The following is a 14,468-nucleotide window of genomic DNA, read 5'->3' on the forward strand; positions in this document are numbered from 1 at the left end:
CCATTAGGTGGCTTAAAGGTGGGAGAGCCCTAGAGCTAGTGCCGGAGCGCAGCAGCCTGCTCCCTTCATTTTACTGAGGAGGAAACTGAGTCCCAAAGAGGGAAAGACTAGACCAAGATCAATGCTCGTGCATTTAATAGTACCCATGGGTGCTTTACACCAATATCTCATTGGCAACCCTCAGAGCTAGAGGCTGTAATTATCCCTGCTTTGCATATGAGGAAACTGAGAAACAGCCCAAGTCATACAGCTAGTGAGTATCCAGGCTGCATTTGACCTCGAGCCGTGTGACCCCAGGCCCAGAACATGGTCTAGTCCTCCATAAGGCGTCTTGGCAGATTCTCCCGTGTTAGGGCCTCCTCCGGAGCTTGGTGCGGCAGAGAGAAGGGGAGAAGGCAGCGGCAGAGAGAAAGGGAGAAGGCAAGCGGCTCTCCCTGTCCAGCCCCCGGCCCCTCCCGTGCTCACCCTCTGCCGCTGGCTCTCTTTCTTCAACTTGATCCAGCAAACCCTGCGCCTGCGGGGGGGAGCATCCTGTGCTTGCCCTTGGGGGGGTGTGAAGATGAAGATGGTGCCATCCTGTCCCTGGAAGGAAGGAGTCTAATGGGGGGGGGCATAGCTGTGGCAGTGGGGGAGGGGTGTTGTGAACAATCCTGATCAAGACCGGGCCGGGCAAAGCAGGGAGCAGGGAGTGCCCTTGGAGGGCCAGCTCCCTGAATGACTCCCCGCCCTTTGTCCTCCAACCCTCACAAAAGAATCAACCCAAATTGAGAGGGAGCGGTCACTACGCCAGGGTCAGGAGCTAAAAGACCAGGCCAGGGCAACTCTGCCTCAGTTTCCTTTTTTGTAAAATGAAAGAATTCAGGGTTTTGATAGCTACTTGCCCAGGTGGTTGTGACAATGGCCTTCTCTGCCTAAAAGCCAGGCAGAAATATTATTGGCATGATGCCTGAAGGATAGGTGGGATTTGGAGAGGGGGAGAGGGCAGCGGAAGACCCCCAGAGCCTGGCCAAGGCCCATCCCTGGCTGGAGAGAGCCAGGCTCCCCTCCCCAGGAGCACGCTAGGGACTTCTGGACGCCCCCAGAAAGCTCCTGAGCTCATGGAAAGCTTGCCAGCAGGAGAGGAAGCTGTTGCCCTTCTGGGCAGGCCAGGTCCCCTCGATGAAAAGGCCTCTCCCTCTCACCGGAGGCCCGCAGGAAATGGCTCGTAGTGTCGGGATGGTGGTGACCATCTTGGAGACACGGCAGCCCCAGGACCTCACTGGCCCCTCCGTTCTACCACTCCCACCCCCACCCCCATCCACACCCCTCACACTCACGTACTCCCCCCAGTCATGTACACGGACACACACATATACACTATATCACACACACACACACCTACACTCACGTACTCCCCCCCCAGTCATGTACATGAAACACACATATACACCATATCTCTCTCTCTCTCTCTCACACACACACACACACACCTTACACTCACGTACTCCCCCCAGTCATGTACACGGTCACACACACATATACACCATATCTCACACACACACCCCTTACACTCACGTACTCCCCCCCAGTCATGTACACGGACACACACATATACACCATATCTCTCTCTCACACACACACACACACACACACACCTTACACTTACGTACTCCCCCCCCCCAGTCATGTACACGGACACACACACATACACCATATTTCTCAAACACACCCACACACCTCTCACCTCCTACACACACTGAAGCCAGCCAAGCAGTTGGCCGAAGCCCCCTGGGGCCTCCATCTGCCTCCCTCCACCCTCCCTCCATCGGCTCTTCCACAAACTATTGCAGATTGCTCTGGCTCCACCTGGAGCTCCAGGCCCAACCCCCCTAGCTCCTCCAGCCTCCATCCGGCTGCATTCTCCCCCCCAGTGCCCCAGTATCCACAATCCTTTGCAGACCTTCGCCCCATTTCAACGCTGGGCGCTTTTTGTTCTTGGTATTATTACATGGATGGGAATCGTCCCCTCGCTGCTGCCACCAGGGAAAATGCGGGGGGTCTGTCCCAGCTTGCTTCCAACACGGGCATGTCCCTGCGGCCGGGCCTCGGTTTCCCCTTCCGCAAAGCTGGGCCGGGGATGGAAGGAAAGCCGGGTCTGCCCCCGCACTTTCTTGCCCCGAGGCAGGGCCCCTTCTCTGGGCGTCTGGATAACGAGCTCCCAAAGCCGGCTTCCCCGGGGATTTCCGGCGCCTCCGTTGGGAAGCTCGCTCTCCTTAGGGAGAGGGGAGGGGACCGGGACCTGCTTCCACAGCCGGGTCCTAGGCCCAGCCCGGCGGGCCCCGATCGCCCTTTGGTCGAGTTCCCCGCCTTCCAAAGTCCCCGTCCCGGGCCCCCACGCCCGGGTTCAGGGTCCGGCTCGGCGGTAACCTAGAAGCCGGATATCGGGTGTGAGGGCCCGGCGAGCCCCCGGGCGGGGGGAGGGGATTGGCGCGGCGTGAAAGAGCCGAATCCTTGGCCCCGACCCCCCTTCGCTCCGTGATCCCCCCCCCGCCGCCCCCACAGAAACGAAAGAGAAAGTGGCGCCCCGCCCCCTCCCCGGGGCCGTCCCGCCCCCAGGCTCTGTGGCAAATGGACGCCGCCAGAGCTGCCCCTCCCCCGGGCCGCCGGCCTTTATCTCTGCTCTAGCTGGGCTGCAGCCGGAGCTGCCGCCGGAGCCTGGCTGGGAGGGCAGGTAGGAGGGCTGGCGGGCAGGTAGGAGGGCTGGGGGAAGCCGGCGCGAGGGCCCCCCCGCGGGGCCCTGGGGGCTGAGCGAGGAGACAGCCGGGCGGGGAGGGGAGGGAGGGGACAGCTTTGTTCCCCGAAAGGCAGGGAAAGGGCAGCGGCGGAGAGGTGCCGGGCGGGAGGGAGGGGGCCGCCTCGGACCCTTCCCTGCGCGAGGGAGGGGCCGCCGGCCTCCCTGTCCACCCCGCACTGACGCCTGCCCCGAGATCGATGGAGGAATAGCGCGCGCCGGCTCCGGAGCCCGGCCCTCCTCCCGCCGTCGGGCGCCGGGGACCAGGGGGCGGGCAGGGATGGGCGCCTCCCCACGGCCGCATCTGCGGGGAGCCCTGCTGTCTCCGCCCCGGGGAATCCGAGGGCGCGATCATCTCGTCCCGTTCCCCCTTCTTGAAAGGGGAAACTGAGGCCGGAGAGGAAAGGCTATCCCCAAGGTGACACGGGTCTGGAGGAGCGCCAGGTCTCGCAGCGTTCTGTCCGCCTCCCCGCAGATTGGGAGACTCTCGAAGGCTCTGGGACATTTCCCAGAAGGTGCTGCGTGCAGAGGGGAGCGAGGAGTGTGGGACGCTCTGGCCAGCCCTGGATGCGTTTGTGTGTCTGGAAATAAGGCTGAGGGGCACCGGAGCGGGGGAGGGGGGTATCTGAAAGGGAGGCGTAGCGAGAGACCCTGGCCCCTCCCCACTTCCACCCCGACTCCGCCCCTGCCCTCCCTCCCCCCCGCCCCTCCTGGGAGTTTGACCTGTCCCCCTCCTCACCCCCGCTGCCACTCCCCCCCCCTCCTGGGAGCTTGCCCTGCCCCCTCCTCACCACCGCTCCTACTACTCCCCTGTACCTCCCAAGGGAGCCTACCTAGCCTCTGACCCCCACCGTCCTCCCCCTGCCTCCATACCCCCTTCCCCTCTTCCCTATAGATTAGGCGGCCTCTAGGACAGCTTCTTTGTCCTCTGAAACCCACTGCTGGGAGTAGAGCCTAATACAGCCTCCTGGAGGCCAGGCTTAGCATCCCACCTGGGGAGGGACTGAGAGGACCCGGGACTCATTCCATCCAATCTCCTCGTTTTACAGGGGAGGAATTGGAGGCCTACGGGGGAGTGACTTGTCCAAGGTCACACAGCTGGTAAGTAGCTTACATTTGAAACCAGGTACTTTTCGCTCCAAACCCAGAGTTCTCTTCCCCACCTGCCATCTTGGTCCGAAAACGCCCTCTGTGGCAGGGAGGGAAGGCCGGGCTCCTGCTTCCCAGGGCCGCTTCTCGGGGAACCAGGCAAGGCTCAGACAAGGGGGGCAGCCCAGGGAGAGAAGAGGCTCTTCCTCTTAGGCTGATGCTGGCCCTTTAAGGCGAGATACTGAGATGCTGCAGCGGGAGGGCTCGGGTCTGAGATGCGGGCCTGGCCCTTTAAGAGCAGCTGGGAGCCCTATGGGTGTGGAAGTAGAGGGGCTGATTGGGTGAGGATCCTGGGGGCCCCTCCTCCAAGGGCCGAAGCCTCCCTAGACATCTCGGGAGCCCAGGGCCGGCATGTGTGAGGTCCCCTCCGGGAGGCGGCCGGCGAGTGCAGCTCATCTCCTCCTGCCCTTCTCCCAGCACAGGATTCAAGGTGGCAGCTGCTGCCCGCAGGTTTGCGCCGTCTGCCTCCTTCCATCTGTGCTCCAGGCTGCGTTAAATGGCTGAGAAACAGATCAGGTAGGGGAGCCCTCCTCCTCCTCCTCCTCTGCTGGCCCCCGTCTCTCCTTTCCTTTCCCTGTCTCCCCCTCTCCCTCCCTGTTTCCTCCTCTCCCTCCCCTGTCTCCCCCTCCCCCTCCCCTGTCTCCCCCCTCCCTGTTTCCTCCTCTCCCTCCCCTGTCTCCCCCTCCCCTGTTTCCTCCTCTCCCTCCCGTCCCCCCCTCCCCTGTCTCCCCCTCCCCCTCCCCTGTCTCCCCCCCCCCTCTGTTTCCTCCTCTCCCTCCCCTGTCTCCCCCTCCCCTGTTTCCTCCTCTCCCTCCCCTGTCTCCCCCTCCCCCTCCCTGTTTCCTCCTCTCCCTCCCCTGTCTCCCCCTCCCCCTCCCCTGTTTCCTCCTTTCTCCTCCCTCTCCCCCTCCCCTCCCATTTCCCCTTCCCCTTCCCCTTCCCCTCCCTGGCCTCTGCCTGCACAGAGGACGTGGGCTGGGGGACCAGCCCCCTTCTCCTTCCTCCCCCCTGCTGGAACAGAAGCCGGTGGGATGGGGGCCGCACTGCTGACCCCCACCTGCCTTCCTCCCACCTCAGTTTACCAGCCAAACTGATCAATGGAGGGATTGCAGGGCTCATTGGGGTCACTTGCGTATTCCCCATCGACCTGGCTAAGACAAGGCTCCAGAACCAGCAGAATGGACAGCGCATCTACACCAGCATGTGAGTGGAGGGGACGGGTGCAGCGCCCAAGGCTTTATGGGGGGGAGGGGCCGCCAAGAGGGGCTTTTCTACCCCCTCTCGGTGGGAGCAGAAGCTCCTTGGGGCAGGGAGGCTCTGGCTGATGGGAAGGAGCACGCCGGCCAGGGGCAGCGGCCCGGGGCTGACCCCTTCCTCCTGCTCCCCCTGCCCAGGTCGGACTGTCTCATCAAGACGATCCGCTCCGAGGGCTACTTCGGCATGTACAGAGGTAAGGCCTGAATCTCTGGGGGGGGGGGCTTTCCTCCCCATCTTTTACTGCCTGGGCCCCGGAAGGGACCGCTGTCCTGCAGCCCCGGCCCCTCCTGGCTGCTTGTCCAGTTGCCAAGGGAACCAGGAGACAGGAGGAGTAGCTGCGACGTCCCTCTTCTCCTTGGTGCAGGAGTCAAGGGCAGAGCTGGCAGAGCAGCCCCTGGGCATGAGTCCCAGAGGTCCCCTTTTGCCGGAGCTGCAGTAAATGGAAAGCTGCCCCCTTACAAGTGGCAGATCTCCAGGCTGGCTTTTTAGGGGGAGCCCCATTTGCCTCTGCTCCCCCCGATGCCCAGGAGGGGCCGAACATTAAAACCTGAGAACTCTGGTCCCTGGCTATCGGGGGGGAGAGACCCCCCCCTCGCCCCCTGTGCCTTGCCCCCTCCCATCCCCAGGCTGTATCTAAGGACCACTGCAGAGCCCCCTGAGCTGCTGCCTCCCCCACCCATAGGGCCCTGGGGTCATGGAACCCCAGGCTGGAGGGAGTCTAGGAACGTCTCCCCCAGCGATCTCTCCGCTCTGCCACTGCTGCCAACAGGGCACTCACTCCCCACCCCCGGGACTCTCACACTTGGTTCTCACCTGCCCTCACCAGCCTATTCCTGGCACCCGGAGTGCCAACTAGCCTGCTATTTGGGTCCCCTGGAGGTGGAAGTGACCCCCGAGATCTGTCTTCCATCCCATCAGCCCCTTCACCTGAGACCAAGTCTTGGGTCAGCCCCGGCCAGAGCTGCCTGCCTGAGGCAGGGGGGTCCTGGGGGCCCGGACTGGCGGGGGCAGACGCCCTCCCCCGGGAGTGGGCTGCTGGCAGCTGATGGGGATTATGAGCACAAAGAGGATTGATGGCAGTCTCCCAGCTGTTGGAGAAATGTGGATTTGTCGGGAAGCATCTCTGGCCCTCCTCCTGGGCACGGATGTGGAGGAGGCCGGTTCCAAACCCCTTCCCCCAGAGAACCCGGGCTCTGCAGGCTGGAGCGGGGGGCCCTCCTTGCTCCATGCTGGAAAGGAGGTCTGGGCTGCTGCTGGGAAGAGACTCAAGGGCACCGTCCTGGGGACGGGACCGTGTCCCCCCTCGGCATTCCCGGGGCCACGATCACGTGGGTCTCTGTGGATCCCGGGCCACAGATCACGCGAGGCTCCGTGGATCCCGGGGAGGCTCGTGCGTTCTCACGTGCTCACTGTCCTTTGCCTCCACTGACCCCAATGTTCCAGGAAGCTCCATAAATAGCCTCCCCAGAGCCCATCCCGGGGGCTTTAGAAGGAGCACTGACCACATGGGACTATGGCCAAAGTAGGAATCCTGGTCATCGCCCCCCCTCCCCAAGGAACTCCAGGAGCTCGAGTCCCAGGCTCCCCTGGGAAACGGGATGAATGAGGCGGGCCGGCCGGGGCCTGAGGGACAGCCTGGCCACTGGCCTGGCCCGCCCCCTCTGCCGCTTGGCACCTGGCATTTGGGTGAAAGGGAAATGTAGAAGAGCCAGAGGAGAGGCTGGCGACGGGCCCTCCCCTGTGTGGGCCAGTCAGTCTTGTCTGTCTCTCCCCCAGGCGCTGCGGTAAACCTGACCCTGGTCACCCCGGAGAAGGCCATCAAGCTTGCAGCCAATGACTTCTTCCGCCATCACCTTTCCAAGGATGGGTGAGTGGGGGCTGGGCTGGCAAGCCCCCTGGCGAGTCTGTGGGGCCCCCCGGGACCTGCTGGAGCTACGGGCACAAAGCCAGGCTCCCCTGCCTAGAGATGCTGCTCCCTGCCCCCATACCCTGGCCTGGCTGGGGGGCCGGGACAGAAGGAGCTTGCAGCTGGCCTGGGCCACATTTGTGTTCTAGGAGGGGGAGGGAGGTGGGGCTGAGTCACAAAGGGCAAGCTCCCCCCCCCAAGGCACAGCACAGTGAAGGGGCTCCACCCGCCTGAGCTTCCTTCCTGGGTGCCCACTCACCCTCTGGAGGAACAGCCCTGGAACTGGGTCAGAGGGCCTGGATTCTTCTCCTGCCTGTCTTCCCATGTCCAGCGCAAATCCCAGGACACCGGCGTCCTCACCTGTAAAATGGGTCACTTTGCCCACATGCACTAATGCCCTTGTGGGGAGGGGGACTCCTGGGGACAGTGCCCATCCCGGCCTGCCCTCTTCTCAGCAAGAGCGTGGGAGGGAACGCGCTCCCTGCTTCCCTGCGGCCTTCCTGGCCACCATCGGTCGGCCCTTGTTCAGATGGGCCCGGCTCTCACACCCCTGCTGTCCTCCAGGCAGAAGCTGACCCTCCTGAAGGAGATGCTGGCAGGCTGCGGGGCTGGCACATGCCAAGTGATCGTCACCACCCCCATGGAGATGCTCAAGATCCAGCTGCAGGACGCCGGGCGCCTCGGTACCTGGAGTTGGGGGGGGGATGGGAATTAGCCTAAGGAGAGCCCGAACCATGACTGGAGAATCTGCTTAGCCCGAGGTCGGGGGGGGGGGGAGGGGGGGACAGGGTTAGGGCCAACCCTAAGTGCTTGTGTGTGGTGGGTTCCCCCCACCCAGCCTGAGGAAGCCCCTAATACCGAGCTCCCTCCACCACTCCCCCTGCCCTTCCCTAGAGGCTCAGAAGAAGATGCTGGGGAGCCAGGCCCAGCTCTCAGCGGAGGGGGGGGCTCAGTCTGTGCTGGGGTCCGCCAGCTCCAGCCGCCCTACAGCCACCCAGCTGACTCGGGAGCTGCTGAGAAGCAAGGGCATTGCCGGGCTCTATAAGGGGCTGGGCGCCACGCTGCTCAGGTACGGGGCCGGGGCCGGGGCCGGGGCCGGGGCCGGGCCCACAGGCGCCTCTCCCTCCAGACTCACCCTTCTGCCCTCCTTCCCCCAGGGACGTCCCCTTCTCCATTGTCTACTTCCCTCTTTTCGCCAACCTCAATCAGCTGGGCCACTCGGAAGCAGGGGAAAAGTCGCCCTTCTACGTGTCTTTCCTGGCAGGCTGCGTGGCGGGGAGCACGGCGGCCGTGGCCGTGAACCCCTGCGATGGTCAGTGTCTCCCCGGGGGGGAGAAGAAGGGCGCTCTGCCTGCCCGGCTCCCTTCCTCCCTCCCTCCCTCTCCCCTCCCTCCCTCCCTCCCTCCCTCCCGCTCATCTCCATCTTCTCCCTGAGCAGTGGTCAAGACCCGCCTCCAGTCGCTGCAGCGCGGTGTGAACGAGGACACCTACTCCGGCTTCCTGGACTGCGCCAGGTCTGAGGGGCGGCAGCGCCCACAGGGCCGGGGCACGAGGGGGGCAGAAGGGCTCCTCCGGCCGGGGCCCTGACGCTCTCCTCCTTCCCTCGGTCTCCCAGGAAGATTCTGAAGCACGAAGGCCCGTCGGCTTTCCTCAAGGGCGCCTACTGCCGGGCCCTGGTCATCGCCCCGCTCTTCGGCATCGCCCAGGTGGTTTACTTCGTGGGCATCGGCGAGGCCCTGCTGGGGCTGCTCCCGGGTCACCGCCGTGACTGAGCCCCGTCCAGCTCCCAGCCCAGCCCCGCCCCCACCTGCCGCCCTCTGGGAGACCCCACCCTAGAGCAACAAGAGGAAACCCTGGAAGGAGAGAGCTCAGCGCTGGGGGGCAGCGGCGCTCCCGCATGTCCTCCGTGTGGCAGCCTGTGTGGCAGGGGCGGGGGAAGCCGTGGCGTGGCCCCTCCCCTTCCTGCAGTGACTGGGATCAATTTTTTATTTATGTGGAAAATCGAGACCATTACATTCCTTAGTTCCCTTCCCCGACTTGGGCTGGGGAGGGACCCCCAGAGACCTGGTGGGTATCCTTCCCCTCCCCCTTTCTGAGCTGGCCTCAGGCTGGGGGGCCCCCATTGGTCACTGCCCCAGGGCCTTCCTGGCAGGGTCCAGGGCATGGGAACCCCTCCCTCTGTGGAGAGGGCCAGGCTGGACCCTGAGAGGGAGTAGCATCAATCGTGGGGCAGAGGTGGGCCCAGACACCCCCAGCCTCCGTCCAAGCCCTTGCCTCTAATCTGCTGTCCAGGGGGATGGGTGGTCGGCTCCTCCCTCCCCCACCGATCAGGGTCTCTAAAGGATTTTGCTGCTCTGAGGCCCCTGACTCGCAGTCCCCAGGGACCCCACTCCGGGGCCGGGATTTGCTTCCCGAAGCTCCCTGTGCTCCCTTCTTCCTTGCCTGCCGCCTCATCTGCGGAGATTTTTGACGGGCGGGGCCTATTCCCCTTCCCCCTCCCTGTCAGGAAGGGGAGATCTGGCTGAGATCCTGGGGAGCTTCAGAGGGAGGAGGGCTCTCTGAGAGTCGGGGCCTCCCAAAATCCTGCTCTGTGCTCCCAGCGGCTGGGAGCTTGCGGGGAGGGGGCTTCCCAAGTGTTGTCTCTGTGCAGTTAAGTGTAGTGTCGTGTTCTCGTGTCTGACTCGTGAGTGTGCGAAGGTGTAAGTGCGTGTCCTGGGGAGGGGAGAAGTGCCGAAGACCCCCAGTGGCCGAGGACCCAGAGAAGGGGCTCCCGGGACCTCCCTGGACACCTCCCCTCCCCCAGCTTGGAGCTGAGTCTCGGGGTGTGAGGGGACCTGAAGGAAGGGTCATCGAGCCCTCGCTCCCTCTGGATTCTGGCTAGGGCCTGGGACCACCTGACCTTGTAGTAGCCCTCCCCTCCCTAGCCAACAGCCCTATGCCACTTGGGGTCCACAAGGAGGGACAGGTCACCTTGTTCTCCCAGCCACGGGAGCGGGGGCTTCTTGGGGAGTCCCGTTCTGGGGCCCTGACTAGGTAGACTTCAGAAGGTCTGGGGCAGCTCTTTCCCCCCAAACTAATCCAACTAGCTTAGTTAGCCCCCAAGTCCTAGGCTGAGTGCCGTGCCCGTCCCCCTTGCTTGCTAGGAGTTGGGGGACACCTCAGTGACACTAAGTTTGGCCCCGCCCGGTGCCCAGGAGGCTGGTCCTGAGGCTGACTGCCAGAGGGGGGCTGTGCGGCCCCTCAAATCCTGGACAAACCTGTACTTTCCAAAGCTGCTGCTTACAGAAGTATATTTTTTTTCCTTCTGAACAAGAGTTTTAAAAAGTTGTAATTTTTGTGTCTTGTCATGTAAAAGAATAAAGAAATAAATATTCTAAATAGATTCCTAGAGTCCTGAGCCCTGGCTTGGGGGCCAGCAGTGGGCAGGAGGGCCCCGCTCCCCGCAGAGGATTCTGGGAAACAGCGCTCCCTGGCTGGGGGAGGCAGGAGCAGGCTCTTCCTCCGCCTGGGGGACCCCAAGGAAGCCCTTGCCTCTCCACTTCCACATCTGTAAAAAACAAAAACAAGGTCGCCCTGGGGGTGGAGCCCCCACCCCCCAAGGCTGTGAAAAGTCCGGTGTTTCCTGCAGCCCTCTGGGGCCCTGACCCTTGGACAGGCCACGTGCAGCCGAGCCAGAAGGACTAGGGGCAGGTAGAGAGGCCCAAGGCTGGGGAGTCCCAGCGGTGGCATTCTGGTTGTTCAGGATTATACCTCCCAGACTAGGAAGAAGCCGGAGGGCCGGAAGGCTGCCTTCTCTTCCTAGGCTGGAAGGCTTGGGGCCAGCAGCCCCTGCAGCCTTAGGGGATGGGGGCTTCTCAGTTTCCCAGGCCCCTCTGGGAATAGTCAGGGACGGAGAATCCCGGAATCTCCAGGCTGGAAATAATCTGGCTCTAGCACAAAGCAGATCAAAGATCCTACAAACCCATGAGACAAGGGGGCTCTTTGGAGTCTCTGACCCCCCCCAGGCAGCCCCCTGTACAGTTCACTGGCCTCAGTGTGTCTGAGCCGGGGTCCCCCGCCCTCTGAGACAGAATCCGTCCTCCCCAGAACAAACCTTCTAGGTCTGGGCGGCCGACCACCGTTTCCTCCCGGAGGAGTCTCCAAGCTGAGCACCTCCAGTTCCCTCAAGCGGTCCTCCTCCAAGGGCTCCTTCCATCCTCTTTGCCTTCTCCCGTGTAACTTCCAGCTCGTTGACATCCTCGGGAGAGCGCCCACGACCAACACAGTGCCCCAGATTCTGCCCTGAGCCGGGCAGAAGGCAGCAGGGCCCCCCTCCTCCAGCCCTCCATCAAGTCAAGCCTCCTTTTCACCTAGAACCCTCAGATGGGCCGGGCACCAGGCCTTGAGCTCAGGAGGCTCCCTGGGGGCTCCGTTGCCCTGGCACAGACCACCGCCCATCGGCAGTTTTCTCCAATTCGCTGGAAAACCACCTTTGGGGGCGTAACCAACAGTTCTCATGGTCGGAGGAATCACAAGTGTAGGGATCTCCTTGGTTCCATTTGGCCCAAGTCATTAAGGAGCCCCACTTCTGGGGGCTGACTCCTGGAGGAGCACGGGGCCTCTCCCACTTCCCCCCGAGATAGTTCTGGCAGCATTGCTGAGCTAAGGGAAGGACCGCCCCCAGCTCACAGACTGTGACACTGAGGACCCCATGGAAAAAGGACCGGAGCCAGGCCCCGGGACCCCCGGGCTTGGAGCCTTGCTTGGGCTTGGCAAATGCTAATTGATGGGCCCTGAGACAGTGGGACCTGAGTTCAAATTCAGCCTGGGACACTTCCCAGCCAGCCATGGGAGCTAGGCAGGTCATTCAGACCTTCCTCTGCCTTCCTCTCCTCCCCTTCTCCCTCCTTCCTTGTTCTCCACGGGTCTCATTTCGCTGCTCTCTTCCATGCTTGCCCAGGATGGAATCTCAAGCCTGCAACTTGAAGGCCCCAAAATCAGGATGTCATTTACTCGTTGCTACTTTGGGCTTCCTCCCGATTTCCCGCGCTCCTTCACGCAGCCCGGGGCAGCACCCACACCTGTCGGTTTTTTCAGGGCCCGATTAGAGTTCATTGGGCCAGAGAAAGAGGGAGCTGTCCAAAGGGAACAAGAGGAGTGGGAGACCTAGCACCCAATGGGGATCCAGATCTGGATACAGCTCCCTCTTTCTTTCTCATTATCAGAGTTATTTGTAAAGTCTGATTTACCTTTTTCATTCTGGATGGAATCTTCCCCGAGAATTGGGGACCATGGAGACAAAGGAGTCCCCTCTGACCTTCTTTTGGGGTCCCCCTGTTCCCAGTGTACCCCCAGGGAGCAGGCTCTCTAAACTTAGTTTGTTTCCGGAGAGCTCCCAGATGCCCACGCGTCTCTCAACATCCCTGCCTTGGCCCTGTCACCCCCGGCCACGGCTCGGCTCTTCCTGGAGCCGAGACTCAGATTCGGATGAGAAGCTCCCTGTGGGGGGCTGCCGTCTCTGGCTTTGTCCTGGAACTGGCCTGGAGTCAGGGTTGTTATTCTATTTGTCTATTTTTTCTATATAGACACATATACACACACACATATATATACAAGATACATGCACACATCCATATGTATGGGGGCATACAACCCATTTAGGTTTTTACACCTTTAGAATATAAACATTGTAAAACTGGGAGAGTTAATGACTTTACTAATCAGCTCCCTGACCATTAGCTCCAGCTCCCTGACCATTAGCTGCAGCTCCCTGACCATTAGCTCCAGCTCCCTGACCATTAGCTGCAGCTCCCTGACCATTAATTAGCTCCAGCTCCCTGACCATTAGTTGCAGCTTTCTCACCATTAGCTCCAGCTCCCTGACCATTAGCTCCAGCTCCCTGACCATTAATTAGCTCTAGCTCCCTGACCATTAGTTGCAGCTCCCTGACCATTAGCTCCAGCTCCCTGACCATTAATTAGCTCCAGCTCCCTGACCATTAGCTGCAGCCCTGTGACCATTAGTTGCAGCTTTCTCACCATTAGCTCCAGCTCCCTGACCATTAGCTCCAGCTCCCTGACCATTAATTAGCTCTAGCTCCCTGACCATTAGTTGCAGCTCCCTGACCATTAGCTCCAGCTCCCTGACCATTAATTAGCTCCAGCTCCCTGACCATTAGCTGCAGCCCTGTGACCATTAGTTGCAGCTTTCTCACCATTAGCTGCAGCTCCCTGACCATTAGCTCCAGCTCCCTGACCATTAGCTGCAGCTCCCTGACCATTAATTAGCTCCAGCTCCCTGACCATTAGTTGCAGCTTTCTCACCATTAGCTCCAGCTCCCTGACCATTAGCTCCAGCTCCCTGACCATTAATTAGCTCTAGCTCCCTGACCATTAGTTGCAGCTCCCTGACCATTAGCTCCAGCTCCCTGACCATTAATTAGCTCCAGCTCCCTGACCATTAGCTCCAGCTCCCTGACCATTAATTAGCTCCAGCTCCCTGACCATTAGTTGCAGCTCCCTGACCATTAATTAGCTCCAGCTCCCTGACCATTAGCTGCAGCCCTGTGACCATTAGTTGCAGCTTTCTCACCATTAGCTCCAGCTCCCTGACCATTAATTAGCTCCAGCTCCCTGACCATTAGCTGCAGCCCTGTGACCATTAGCTGCAGCTTTCTCACCATTAGCTCCAGCTCCCTGACCATTAGCTGCAGCCCTGTGACCATTAGCTGCAGCTTTCTCACCATTAGCTCCAGCTCCCTGACCATTAGCTGCAGCCCTGTGACCATTAGCTGCAGCTTTCTCACCATTAGCTCCAGCTCCCTGACCATTGGCTCCTGACTGCCTAGAAGAGGCGAGCTGAGCTGGCCTCCAGATAAAGCCGGGCATTCCTGCAGCATCTCCCAGTATCTGAGCGTCAGACCGATCCATGTCGGCTTCCAGTTCTGAGAAAGGACCCGGACTAGGGCTGACCTGATGGGACCCTGAGCAATGACCGCAGCCCCACCCTGCTGGGACTCTGGGGCGGAACAACGCCCGCCACCCGTGGCCACTCTCTCGCTGTGCTCTGGGTATCCACATCCGGCTGCTGAGGAGGAATAAAGCCTGTTTTGTGGCTCCTAGACCAGGCTCCTGGGGGGTGGGGGATCCCCACATGTACGTGTATGGGGAAGTCGACATCGCCAGCCAGAGACCTCATTTGATGAGGCTCGGGCTGGAACCAGCTTGGCTCGGGCCTGGGTTGGAACTGGGCTGAGCTCGGGGCAGCTACCTGGTCCTGAAGCTCAGGGCTCAGGAGGCTGGCTAGGGCCTGTGCAGTCGTCTTTGTCTAGGGGGCAGGGAAGGAGAAGGCCCACCCCCAGCCTCCCATTGGACCAGAAGCCCAGCCCACACCCTCCCTCTCCAGTC

The 14,468-nt window shown here is 61.6% G+C and overlaps 1 protein-coding gene across 4 annotated transcripts in view; it reads left to right on the top strand.

The window, feature by feature from the left end:
• The window catches only part of SLC25A22 (solute carrier family 25 member 22), a 40,547-nt gene extending 30,083 nt beyond the window's left edge, over positions 1 to 10,464 (top strand). The window contains exons 1-12 of one of the 4 annotated variants that reach the window (XM_074273614.1): positions 2,678 to 2,710; positions 3,246 to 3,345; positions 3,820 to 3,871; positions 4,337 to 4,435; positions 4,997 to 5,122; positions 5,314 to 5,369; positions 6,953 to 7,043; positions 7,647 to 7,765; positions 7,977 to 8,151; positions 8,240 to 8,394; positions 8,521 to 8,596; positions 8,698 to 10,464. In XM_074273614.1, the coding sequence (XP_074129715.1) occupies positions 4,416 to 4,435; positions 4,997 to 5,122; positions 5,314 to 5,369; positions 6,953 to 7,043; positions 7,647 to 7,765; positions 7,977 to 8,151; positions 8,240 to 8,394; positions 8,521 to 8,596; positions 8,698 to 8,854 (975 nt within the window). In that variant the 5' untranslated portion in view covers positions 2,678 to 2,710; positions 3,246 to 3,345; positions 3,820 to 3,871; positions 4,337 to 4,415 and the 3' untranslated portion in view covers positions 8,855 to 10,464. Of the gene's footprint in view, positions 1 to 2,635; positions 2,711 to 3,245; positions 3,346 to 3,819; positions 3,872 to 4,336; positions 4,436 to 4,996; positions 5,123 to 5,313; positions 5,370 to 6,952; positions 7,044 to 7,646; positions 7,766 to 7,976; positions 8,152 to 8,239; positions 8,395 to 8,520; positions 8,597 to 8,697 lie in introns of those variants that run through there. The other 3 variants (XM_074273610.1, XM_074273613.1, XM_074273612.1) reach the window with 3 other exon arrangements.
• Positions 10,465 to 14,468: the final 4,004 nt, after the last annotated feature.

The sequence above is a fragment of the Sminthopsis crassicaudata genome, chromosome 6 (genome assembly GCF_048593235.1).
Source record: "Sminthopsis crassicaudata isolate SCR6 chromosome 6, ASM4859323v1, whole genome shotgun sequence".
Classification (NCBI taxonomy): domain Eukaryota; kingdom Metazoa; phylum Chordata; class Mammalia; order Dasyuromorphia; family Dasyuridae; genus Sminthopsis; species Sminthopsis crassicaudata.